At 38.7% G+C, this 14,058-nt stretch overlaps 1 protein-coding gene across 2 annotated transcripts in view; it reads left to right on the top strand.

The window, feature by feature from the left end:
- LOC132563680 (uncharacterized) overlaps positions 1–14,058 on the top strand; it is a 48,640-nt gene that overhangs the window by 11,413 nt on the left and 23,169 nt on the right. The window contains exon 1 of one of the 2 annotated variants that reach the window (XM_060228427.1): positions 12,803–12,993. The exons of the other annotated variant lie outside the window; for it this stretch is intronic. Coding sequence (XP_060084410.1) covers positions 12,951–12,993 — 43 coding nt within the window. The 5' untranslated portion in view covers positions 12,803–12,950. Of the gene's footprint in view, positions 1–12,802; positions 12,994–14,058 lie in introns of those variants that run through there. 2 annotated transcript variants of the gene reach the window in all.

Here is a 14,058-nt window from a genome sequence, read left to right as displayed (position 1 = left end):
CGTCTTTCTGTCTGTCTGTTTTTTAATGTCTGCCGGGACTACCTGGAGTATATCGTTTTCGCCAGCTGTTACATATACAAGGATATCGTGATGTGATAGGACTTGTGAGGGTTACCATTGTCAATGAGGGTTAACATTTAGTCGTTTTCCGTATCATAAGCGTTGTCTTTCACTTTAAATGACGATTTAAGTACATCTGTTTATCACTGCACGGAGATATGGTTATCTTTACAGTGTTAAGGCACTTCTATACCCGTAAAAAATGATTACTTGGTATATATGAGTATTCAAACAGCTATATATCTTCAGCACGTCCATAGATAAACCTCACTGAACCGTGAAGACTATCGTATCCGAGGTATCACATACAGCGCAGTTGTCCACGCCCATGCAACACGTGCACTGGAGACCGTGTACTATTGATTATACCGGATTAATAAGGCCTACTCCTGGTGTGTATCTGGTATGGATATCGTCATTTAAACCCGAGGGATAAATAGGTAACAAGTGCAGAGGACTTCCCGATGATCTCAGCTCTCCCTAGGAATAGAGTGACCTTATCGACCACTCTCTTAGGGGTTTGATTTCAAGTTTCATACGATACAAAAGTCGTTGAACCGTTAAACTGAAATGGTCAAATTTTTCCTAAAAATGCAGAACATACCAGTTTGTGCAGAAACAAATTAATTCCAGCAAAAGACCACTTGGTGATGAATTTACCTACTTTAATGAAAGATTTACTCTTCTTCACGAAATTGTAGCTAAAGGATGAAAGTTTAGAATTATTTTCTTGAAGGTATGAAAATACGGATAAAGAGATATTGGGCATCATATAGATTTGTTTGAGAATATTATATTTATCTTGGACTTTAGTAAAACAGAAAATATCACAGAGTGTTGTCAATAGAACTGGTTTGTTGAAGCTTGCTTCATAATACGTTTTTTTTTATGTAAAACAGGTCGTAAATTTCGCGATACACGTATTTTCAGTCCAATTGGATATGCAAATACATAACACCTTAAACACGATATATTTGTCCTCGTCAGCCGTGTTGGTGTAACTATAATTCTATCTTACAGAGACCTAAAGCCATAAACATATTGTATTTCTGTATTTTGGATCTCGATTGAGTGTGCTTATGTTGTTTTCTGACAACGGTTTTAAGAGAGACATTTATTTATTTATTTGGTTTTACAGTCATATCCCGGCATTTCAGTGAACGAACAGAGACGTAATTAATCAAATAGATATTTTGTGCTCTGGTGTCCAGACTTGAAATTCATACACTGTTTATTGCTGAGTCAGGTATTAAATTGTGTGATTTCCTCAATTACCCACATGTACATGACTAGAACTGCGTGAACAACAAGCCAGTAATATAGACTACATAAAATGTTATCTTTTTCTTCCATCTCCTCCTGTCGTTTGATCGAGTAAATTTCACAATCCGTGCCCATACTATGATAATGTGGAAGATCATTGATCCGTTCAATCAATATTTATCACGTGTCAAAATTATTGAAATTCCCACGCGAAAGCCTTTTCTCTTCTAATACCTTTACAAAGAAAATATTCTGAAAACAACCACACTCTGAGATAGAAGAACTTAAAAATAAATATGTTTCATGTACAATATAATGTAAGGTTGTTCTACCAAGCGACACCAATCAGTGTCGTGAGAAGTAACGATAGCAGTTATTATATTACCAAATTAGGATATCCTTGTGTAGTCTGACGACTGTCTGGTCAATTGTACAGACAGGGAGAAGTGTCGTAATACCAGATCAGATGACCATATGAGACTTGGGAATGGTCAGAAATCCGATTATGGTCTGAGTGGATTGTTGTGTCCGTGAGAATTATACCACGGCCGTGTCCTGTAATTACATTACACGTCCCTGAACCAGCGGAGGGCCAGCGGTCGGGGTGTATCCCTGCTCACACGCTATGGTCTAGATCTATGTTAATCTAAGGACCAGCGTCTGAGTATGGATTTTATAACTTGTATTCTGACACTTTACTGCCAAACATTGGTTTTATTACAGGGAAGTGATTTACGTATCGGCCTCATATCGATGTGGTTACAAATATTTTGTGATAGTTCTAGTCAGCGTTGCACAGCCACAGAAATCTTCCATGGGCTTTTCTAAAATTACTTTTTCTTGGCGTATTTACTAAATGGATGCTCCGTTTCTAAAGTTAAAATATTGCAAAAGTCATTTCAATATTTTAAATGGAAATCTCGCTAGGTTTTTTGTTTTACTGAAAATCAATAAATTGTCACAAATTGTGAGTTCAAGCTGTCATTTGTTTAAAATATTTGCCTCTAGAGATGTGATTTTGGGCGAAAGGCCTTCAGTGAAGACTTATTGACGCGTGTTCGCGTTACTGTTGACATTTCGAGGGAATCATGGCATCTCCAGTGTGTACTTCTGTTCACATTTGGCTGGTGAACATACTTCTGTATTTCAGCATGTATTACACATTTAGATGTTTGACATTTATAAATGTGAACGAACTAAGCTTATGAAGTATTCGTCTAACTTTGAACTTTAGAAATCTGAACGATTTCCAAGTTGTCTAATTTGGGCGTTTGACGATTGCGGACACGAGAGTTTGACGGCTGGACATTTCTGAGATCTCATGGTAAAGAATTAAACGTGTGAAGTGATAAACACCTGTGTAATTATGTGGACATCTGAGCGATATTGTTGTATATTAATGTTTTGGTTGTGAAAGGGTCCACATGTGCCGAATGTCAAGATGTTGACATGTTGCCGTAATTTCGTGTCTGACATTTGCTCACTAATGCTAATGCGTTTAAACATCTTTTCTTGAAAATTATGGACTGGGCATGCAAATTGTCATCAATGTTGTCGTTTACTGAAATCAAACGTTCTAGTGATCTCTTCATGTTGTCTTACATTTAAGTCGAAATGTGCGATAGTCAATCTTTGCATTGTTGATAACTGGATACGTGGCCAATTCGTCCTCTATCCAATCAGATATCGTCATTTGATAGATAGCTCAATGGTGATTAAGATAAGAAAGACTCTGGTTTGTCAGTGTAATGATGGCGTTACCATGGTTCCTCGAAGTTGTCTGCTTGTTGCGGATGTGACGTTTCGTGAGAATCATCTAGAGTTTAAATTTTAAACATATAATTTTTTTCAATTGGTGGACATACACAACCAGTCAACCTGTCGATTTATCTGTTTCCTCGACTGTTTTGTGTTCATTCAATATTTGATCTGTGGAACGCGGATTTTTAAAAAGGCTCGCTTAAAATGAAAAGTTTAGGACGAGTTTCATAAATCAACACGAAGGAAATATTTAGTGATATCGTAAGTTTGTCGATGTCCATGGCCACGCTTTTTGTCTATAATCACGTCGGTATAATGCACGGCCTAGTTTTGGGTCTATTTATAGTCTTTAGTAACCTTGTTTTAAACACAAACAGTTTTTGACCATTGACTTGCTGGGTAATCAAGCACAAACGTGCTAAATGGTGAACAAATGTATCACAAGAATAATCTGAAAGTCTGTCCTACACCTGATTACGTAGGTAGATCAGATACAGTAGTGTGTGCCCAAGCGGTCGCTTTTATGTATGTTTTGTTCACTGGTTAGACGGATACACTGACGGAATTGTCCAGATCTATTGATATTGACAGGGAGCTTTCTCTGTCACATCCGGCGGGGATCGGCGGTCCCTATCACCTCATTGCTGGTATTTTACGTTGAAAAATCTATTCATAGTATCAAAGACCTCAAGACTGACCCCAGGATGTTGTGACGAGAATTTTTACTATATAATGTGATGGTTGCGGATAAGTGTAGATAGTTTCTATACAATCTAAGGATTATGACCGTCTGACAATTTGTCAGGATTTTGTACGATACTGTCAAATGTTAGGCCAACTCAGTCCCCAGCCCGTTCTGACGTGGAAGGCGTCTTTCACAAATGTACATTCGAAATATCTATTGGAATATCAATGGCTTGACGAGAGATATGTAGGGGAAATAAAGATATGTTCACAGATGGTTGTTGACTTCCGGTTGAGCTGTGGAATCGGAAGTGGGTTTATGACAATAATACTAAGAACAACCTCTGCTCTATCATGATAAGAAATGGGCAAGCCAAAGGATCTGTACTGTTAATTGAATATACGCTGAGTCCATTGATTTTCAGAGTCTCTACTTCGAATTTTGTGTTTAACCTGACTTCTAGGTATCATCAATATTCTTATTTAGGATCAAATAGACGAAGAGACAAACTGAAATATGAATCGGAAATAAGATTTATTGCTGTTTTGTAATTGAGTAATATGTTTTGAAAAGAATACAAACTGAAGTCAGTTGAGATGCGTTTTGGGATCACAAAGTGATGTTTTGATACTAGAATTCTAGACAATAAAACGCCGGCTTTATTGAAGCGCATAACGACCAGTTACGTCTGTAAAGACACAATAGACAGACAACGATGCACATTTCAACTCAAAATCGATTTCCCTACATGTAGTATATGGGCAATCATTGAAAAGATAAAAGTCTATTGGAGGTATAGCTACGCTGTACTACCTAGCGTTAAGTTGGGGTACTAGAGGGCGCTGCTGATTCAACGGAAATGTATTGATCCCTAATTACAGGCCCCGAGTGGTCATCGATCCCAGTTTCTTTAGTTCTATAGATCTTTGTCACTACTGGACATTGGTGTGTATGTACTTCCGGCCACAAGGGAGGACACACAGGCTAAGACACACAGACTACATCGTTACTGGAGATTTTTGTATCACTTCACTCAATTGGACCACTTGGTATGTATTTTAGAAAAAAAAATAGGTGGTAGTTAGGGATGTTCAGTAGCATTATTACAGTCAGCAGGGTTGCTTATTTGTTCTGATCGACATGTTTGTAGACACATAAACAGTAATATATTACGTTATTGTCTATATACCAGGTCAGATAGTAGTAGTCTTTTCACAACACAAAAGCTTCACTGTGTGTGATCTGGTACAGGGAACATTGAGATGTACAATTTATTTCCTTTCTTGATTTGTCCGATTTAATTATACAGATATATCATATATATATATATATATATAAACATTGCCAGTTTCAGTAATTGCTGGCGTTTCACTGGCTAGACGTGTTGTTTATTTGGTGGTTAACATTCTGCCAGGTGCTTGGTATACTGTTGTATACCTGTAACAATATGAAAACAATATTTGATTGCTTTGTCCTTGCTAGACACAGAGGTCATTTTTGCCGTTAACGTACGAGTTGTTGCTGGAGAAAACAGGAATCTGGGATTTGTAACAAGTTGTCCAGTTAATTACTGGTCAGCTTTTCCTTCAGCAAGCGGTCTTGTTACCGAATGGATGACGTATCATGTAAGGGTCAATCTCATTCAATTGACCTTCCACTCTTGCGTCCTTCCACTTAATGCCTTTCTCCTGTTGCACCAGGAGATGTCTGGCGACACCCTCTGTTTGTATTGTGTATGTATTGGAGAATTGGACGTGACTGTGATGAGGTGTATAGGATGTAAACTTCCGGCGTAATGACCACTTCACATGTCATGGGAATCTTTCTTCGACAACTAAACAAATCTAGAGCTGGCGTGATGCATTTATCAGCAACTCATATGTCAGCGTTTGATAAGATTGTCTGAATAGCTTACGTTTTGGTATTATTACAACACTTGGTCGTGTTTCTCTGACACAGTGTTATGTAACAAACCATACGACAATGGTTGTGAGAAATTTTATAGCGAGCATTCTAGGGGCTGTTGATACCAAAAATATACAAGAACTACAACACTTGGTCGTGTTTCTCTTACACAGCGTTATGTAACAAACCATACGACAATGGTTGTGAGAAATTTTATAGCGAGCATTCTAGGGGCTGTTGATACCAAAAATATACAACTACAACACTTGGTCGTGTTTCTCTTACACAGCGTTATGTAACAAACCATACGACAATGGTTGTGAGAAATTTTATAGCGAGCATTCTAGGGGCTGTTGATACCAAAAATATACAGGAAATACAACACTTGGTCGTGTTTCTCTTACACAGCGTTATGTAACAAACCATACGACAATGGTTGTGAGAAATTTTATAGCGAGCATTCTAGGGGCTGTTTATACCAAAAATATACAAGAAATACAACACTTGGTCGTGTTTCTCTTACACAGCGTTATGTAACAAACCATACGACAATGGTTGTGAGAAATTTTATAGCGAGCATTCTAGGGGCTGTTGATACCAAAAATATACAGGAAATACAACACTTGGTCGTGTTTCTCTTACACAGCGTTATGTAACAAACCATACGACAATGGTTGTAAGAAGTTTTTAAAAGTCATGCTAGGGTTTAACAAATAAAAAAACGATGTAATTCATATGTGTACATTTCTTTATGCGATGAAGAGTAAGAATGTTGGATCTCGTTAGTGTAGTGAATGTTCTGTTGTTGTTAACCCTGTTCTTATTTGGGAACGTGACATTACTTCCTTGAATGGTCAATTAGCCAAGACGGTTGTCGCCATCGACACATATGTCGTTATTCCGTCCGGGACACCGGTTTTTCTCTCATGTTTTTTTTTCAGAGTCCCGATTCAGTTTTTAACTGTAATTCTTGCTTGGTGGATTCTGAGTTTAAATCACAATCTTTTAAGATGCCTGTGTCCTTTTGTTATTTTGTATCGTTTAAACGTGTGCCCTGTCATTGCATTATCGAATGAAACTGTATACTACTGTGTAGATGAAGCTATGTTCCCATATTTTACTCCAGACACTATGCCACTGTGCCAAGTAAGGAAGGATTTGATGTCGCGTGCGAACCAACCATAGTGGTAGGACATCGTTACGGAAAATTCCTAACGGCAATGTGATGTATAATTAGTTATACTGGAATTAAGATGGGATGACTGATATCAAACAAAAGTTTTATTTTGTGTCAGATAATCATGTACTTATAACCAAGAATCTATGTCTGCTTTAAAGCAAACTTAAACTTTTTGGCGCCAGTTGAAACAGAAGTCGATCGTGTTTTCCGTGTTTCCGTGACCCATGTACTATTTGTGGCGAGGTGTTGTATGTGGCGAGGTGTTACCCGTATGTTGCTGACCCCGGAGATAATTACCTAGTACACATTTCACGGAATGTCTAATCCATATAATGAATCCACTGCGAACCTTTTACCTTAACTTCTTGTTTACATCAGATGACTTACTTCTGTGATCATAAATAGAGATATTTGCTTGTATGTTTGCTGATTAATATCGTGTATAGGGGCGATGATTTTCATGTGAAACTAAACACCACGTTTATCCGAGTAACGTGGTTCATAGTTCAGTGGGTATATATGTGGTTTGTGTAGTATTATAAGTTGTATATTTACACTTAATGTTATGAAATATTTGAGATATGTTACAATGATGGACAGGTCACACGTGTATCACAATAATGGATAGGTCACACTTGTATCACAATGATGGACAGGTCACACGTGCATTACAATGATGGACAGATCACACGTGTATCACAATGATGGATAGGTCACACGTGTATCACAATGATGGATAGGTCACACGTGTATCACAATGATGGATAGGTCACACGTGTATCACAATGATGGACAAGTCACACGTGTATCACAATGATGGAAAGGTCACACGTGTATCACAATGATGGATAGGTCACACGTGTATCACAATGATGGATAGGTCACACGTGTATCACAATGATGGTTAGGTCACACGTGTATCACAATGATGGACAAGTCACACGTGTATCACAATGATGGAAAGGTCACACGTGTATCACAATGATGGATAGGTCACACGTGTATCACAATGATGGATAGGTCACACGTGTATTACTGATGGACATGTCACACGTGTATTACTGAAGGATAGGTCACACGTGTATTACTGATGGACAGGTCACACGTTTCTTTTTGTTTCCTTTCTTTCTAGTTATTTTTTTCAGCCAACGTCATAAAATTGCTGTGCATTTTATAATTTAAGATAGCGATACCGTTCTCTGTGTGTTAAATCATTGCTTGTCATATACTCTGGCTATGGCGATCCGTGCACAGACACAGGAGGAAGACAAGTCTAATATTCGAAATTAACTTGTGGCCGCGAACCAGTGGTCAAGATGACAAAAAAATCAATATACGTATGATTTGTTGATGAAATGACAGTATCCATTGCTGGTTCACGTCTTTCTGTATGTAATGGTCGACATGGCTGATGGTCCTAGTCTGCTGTTAGAGATATATAACGTAGACAATGAATTTACCACGCCCACATCTAAACACCCGTTATCACTCTCATCATGGCCATTGAAATACCAGTGACCTAGACTATCCGCTGTTATATATAGCTGATCGTAAATGAGTTTCATCTGACGAAGCTTGTCTGCGATTTCGCTTACCGATTCTGGAGGACCGGCAATTGTTCGCGTTTGTTTTGTCATAAGTTACATACTTAATCTTTTTAGGTGCGTTTAAATTGATTTGTCCATTTTGTTTCTTGGAATGATACGGACTGAGGTGTTGGGTATGTGTCAAGTCTACTATGTTATTACCAACATCTCAATATGCAACTCAAACATTTACATAAACATTTCCTGTAGCACACTTAGCGCAGTAACATTTTAACGCAGTAACATTTTAACGCAGTATCTTTTTTCGACAAATTAGTGCAATGATGAATCAGCACATCCACAACTATTGCTTTGATAAACAAAATACAGAAACACTATTAGTGTAATGATATTTTAGCGCAATATTTTCTTGGCGAAAGCGCTAAATAAGAATATCGCTAAAATAGGTACGTTTACAGTATCCTGTTTCTGACAATAGTTTATTTTTATTATGCAAAACACTTTGTCAATCATCAATGTGACTCATTTAAACCTCAACAAGTAAGCGCAAAAAATAGGATTCCAATGTCCCCAAAATAAGATTACACTAATACTAATGCTAAAATTTTATTTTCTACAAAGCTTCCATTGACTTAATCGCTCTTTCTGGTAGAGTGCTTTTGGCTTGTATGCGTGTAACGCGTCCAAAATGAGGAATGTCTCACGAATTGTTTGCACCACGTGCACGTGTTTTAACGACGTGTAATAAACATGGCTGTGGGGATCTCCAGTCCGTTATTTCGGGTGATAGTTGCCTTATCGCCGGTGAGCGGAAGTTAATTTTATCTGGCCTGTCTATTGTTTCATGACAATGGGCGTTAAATGGCAGTGTCTATCGCCTGAAATTGTTAGATTTATTGATGCTAGTTGTGGCGGCAGATTTAATACAACCCCCTATGGTGGTGCTGGGCGGGTCCGTGGTTTCGTTGGTTCAGGTTGAGGTGATTTCGTCAGACACGGAACAGCTTGCTGTGTGACACCATCATCGTTTGGAGATCTGTGTTATACCTGTCCTCATTGATGCATCATTGTCGGGTGAGTCGTGTGACAGATCACGTCACTGATGCCATGACATTGTGACCGCCATTATACATAGAAACCGGAAGTGTCAACACCTCCGCCGTGTAGACTTCACGATGAGCTGGTAGGTTGATACCTTTATTGTTCAGTGATACCGAGTGTGATTGAATCCATCTGAAGTTATCTCACCCACAGGGACTTGCGAAATAAGAAACGATAAATATATAGATAAGTCCGGTCATGACAAATGGTGTTTTTATTCAATAAGTTTTAAGAAGAATAACAGTATGGCACCAATCATTTCTATTCAATAGTGTGCTGTATAATACTACAAACACGGACGCTGGTATATGTTTTGTTATCTTGTGAAAATAGCACTAAAGCTTCCGCCTTGTCGATTAAAAGTCAATTTATCAACAATTCGCAACTATTCGCTGACAAATATTGAAGATGAAAACCGTTTCTGAATTTCCACGCCCCTGTGATATCGCCCAGGCAGATGCTGGCCAGGTGAGTCGGTGATTCACGCCAGTCTCCGGTTTCGTCCCTGAGATGACAGCACACCATTAGGCACCTCCCTCAACGGTTAGGTAATGACGCGAGCTTTCAAACATGCAATAACGATTATAATAATAAAAACAACACTATTTATGGGTTTTTTTACCATCCGGATATGGCAACTTTGAAGAGCAATTAGTATCACTCATTGCAGGTATGACGCGTTAGAAAATTCGTTTCATAATATTTCATTCAGATTGGGCGAGGTTAAAAACTACAAAAAATACAACTGTTTGTGAGATTTATGGAAACTCATTGCCGACTTTGGATCAGTTTACACATGACCGAATTTCAGCTTAAGTGTTTTGGGCCATTCAAAAGAGATAACGAGAAATAAAACCAGATGTTACGTGAAAAACGTTTTCATTTCTTAATGATACCGTAGACATACTAAGAAAGCACGGATTAAGCACAGCGATGTGTACGATTTCTGCCGAATACCGGTACATTTTTCCTTAACAATAACTTTCTTTAAGTCATTCTCAGCTCGCGAAAGATTTCACGTGACGTCACAAGAGTGATTACTGTCTTGTTTGGCGGAAAGAAGATTTCATATTGTATTTAAGGTTAGCTAATGGTCTGTTGCGTATCTCAATTAAATAACGATGTTCTGAAGAGAATCTCCCGTAAAATACGACACAAAATTTTAACACTGGGCAAGACTCGGCTTTCTCTAGAAGCGGTGAAGGTGGCAATTTCAAAAGGAATGTGTGTAAACAAGACACGACGGTGATGCATTTTTTTTCTGTATAATACGACGAATACTTTTAGTGAATGGTGAGTCACAGTGGCATGTTTGTGATGTGAACCTTAATTAGAATGATGCACGTAAAATTTCACTTCAAGTCAGATACAATGCTCGATAGTTTTTGTAAAGCGAGGTTCATTATCTTTACCGAGAATTACTGATACGGACCGGTGCCTGATTCATCGGCTGACAGTTACTGACTTCACAAGTTCTCGTCTTAACCTATTAGTGATAACGTAAACTCTCCCTTTCATTTGGGATCAGATAGAGTCCTGCCCTATCAGAGCATCAATTGTAACCTCCCTTCCTTTAACTGCGTTGATCTGACCGTTGCCACGCTTATCAAATTACCCACACCAAAGTTTATCGTGGACTTGGCAAAAACTGTATCCCTCTATCCATTATCACGGATTACATGATACGGTAGATATCTTCATGTTTTGTCGCGTTAAAACTATTGTTTTATATGAAAATTCTACGAAATATGTTGAATCGTCATAAATTTTTATTTCCGATTCATGGCCGCCTGTTTGCCCATCTCCTTAGGACTTGTGGACACACTACACGTCCAGCTGAGAAAGCTCTCTTACATCACTACAATTTAAGTAGATGGAGGGCCTTGGTTATCATATCAATGTTAATGGAATACTTGACCGTCGCCCTTATTTGGTTTACGGTTGAAATGGCGATGTCATACGTGACCCTTACAACTTGATTTTCCTCCCTACAAACCCCTGTGTGTATGATGCTACACACAGATTCTCGAGGTTTCGAGACCCTTCGACCCTCTTAGATTCGCCTCCTTTAAGTGCACCAAACCCAACTCGACAGCTGATAGCACTACGATTGTAATTAAACTTACAGAGATAAATCGTAGTGGAGTCCACGTTTTGGAAGATCTAACTTAAGTGGCAACATTAAAACAGCCTAACAAATATTGGATACGGCATGGCTTCTATTTGGCGTCTTGTAAAGAAATATTGGTCTGGACACGATGATAATCAACAACGTGAAGCACAGCATGTTGGTATTGTTGTATGTGTGATCATCTTTTGGAAGTATGTAATGAGCTTTACATGTTTACTCAGCAATCTCTAGGATTTAGTCAATGTTTCACATAGTTTTCTTAATTAATCCTACCTGTTTACCAAGGGTTGTAAGAACTGTAAGCATTATGTAGCTAACCGTCGCTTACTTTTTCTTGGATATTTATAGTTTTAAATGTTTTATCTGAAGCTGTTGTAGTGTGCGTCCGACCTTGATGTGTTATTAAAGGGCGGTCATTTTTTGTACATACCCAAAGACACCGGATCCAATGTTTGTACACCGCGTGACATCACAAGTTATCGGAAACAAATGTGACTGAACTTTCGAGGAAAATATGCTGTAGACAAGACTGGGAGATATTCATTCATTTTCGTTTTTATCTAGATAGAAGTTTCCAAGTGTGTAACTTCTATCGTGAGAACACGTAGTATTATAAGGGCGGAGACTGCTTATAATTGGCGACTGTTCATCCGTGTGTTGTCATATCTCTGGGAACGTATGTACAACTATGCATTACTAATTTCAGTATTTGTCGTGAAAATTAACAGAAGCACGACGAAACCATGTGTGTGTATTGTACTTAACGAACAGTCGCTGACTGAGACCCCACTGGACGTGTGAAGTAATGAATGGGACATATATGTAACAAATCTGTATGGTAAGATATTGCATGTGAATTTATCTTTGCGTGTTACAAACCACGGGTAATTTTACAAACTTTCGACGTGTCTAGGTGCAGCTTGAGTAGACACTTTATAAATGACATGTTTTGATTCGGTCACACCGGAGTGCTCTCGTCGCTTGCTAGTCCTGGGAACACCACTAGACACAGGCCCTGTCAGCATCCCCGCACAGCGACGTTATACACACGCTCCTTACCACACACATGTTGGGTACAGATGCTGCAGTGGGCTACCGTCAACGATTGTTTTCGCGCCAATTATTACCTTGACGCCTCTTTAGTAATTGACATCGTGTAAGGTACGTGCATTCGCGTACGCCCGAGTGTAGTTGTGATTTCATTCATCATTCGCCCGTCCGGTGTCTGTTACTTCACGTGTCCAGATCTACTCGTGATTATTAGTACCCATGGACACTTGTTGATATCATGTGAAAGTTTCAGAAAAAAGTGACACAATGTTCAATTCACTTCCGAGAATGAAGAGGTCGTCTCAGAAAGGTAAGATATATATATGATTATAATGTTGTGGAGGGAGATGTCGCTTTCAACGGGAAAGATTATTCGGTAAATTTCATGTAAGACATCAGGTGTAGATCGTGAATGTAGTGGGGTGTATTGATTGAGACTCGTTGTTGTGCGATTCCAGTGATGCATTTTGTAGCAACGTGCTGTGAAGGTCATTCATAGATCAAATGGGAGTAGAGTGGTCTGATCTCTCACACAGGAACATCATTACAGATGTCTTACACATTAACAACCGACATTGATTGTATTGTGATCATAGATATAAAAGGGTATCTTTTTCGATCGTTTTGATTGTCGTACAGAAAAGAGTTCATTACTTTGAAGTTAGTAACACTGTGCCCATACTATTACCGTTACAGAGCCCTACAAAGGTTTACTTTTACCTTAACCTTATTAAGAGTCAGCGATAGTAGATCCTTTCAAACCTTCAGTGATACTAAACCTTTTAAACCCTTCAGTGATACTAGACCCTTTAAACCCTTCAGTGATACTAGACCCTTTAAACCCTTCAGTGATACTAGACCCTTTAAACCCTTCAGTGATACTAAACCCTTTAAACCCTTCAGTGATACTAAACCCTTTAAACCCTTCAGAGATACTAGACCCTTTAAACCCTTCAGTGATACTAAACCCTTTAAACCCTTCAGTGATACTAAACCCTTTAAACCCTTCAGTGATTCTAGACCCTTTAAATCCCTCAGTGATACTACACCCTTTCAAACCTACAGTGATACTAGACCCTTTAAAACCTTCAGATATACTAGACCCTTTAAAACCTTCAGTGATACTAGACTCTTTTAAACCTCCAGTGATACTAGAGCGATTCAGACACACCGTATCCATGACCTGATTTTGGGACCATGATATCTCACGTCGGACTTATCAATCTCGCGGACGACAATAATTGTGGATACTCGGGATAAAAATGTCCAAGAAGCTGATATATCATATGTCTTTGGACAAGACACTGTACCTCAATCGCTTTTGATATCACGGGACGTGCTTCTCAAATAATGGTCATTGAGGTAGCCATGTGCT

This window comes from Ylistrum balloti, unplaced genomic scaffold (assembly GCF_031769215.1).
Source record: "Ylistrum balloti isolate Yb309-2 unplaced genomic scaffold, AGI_CSIRO_Ybal_v1 Utg371816, whole genome shotgun sequence".
Taxonomy (NCBI): Eukaryota; Metazoa; Mollusca; class Bivalvia; order Pectinida; family Pectinidae; genus Ylistrum; species Ylistrum balloti.
This window is presented reverse-complemented; position numbering and strand designations above follow the sequence as displayed.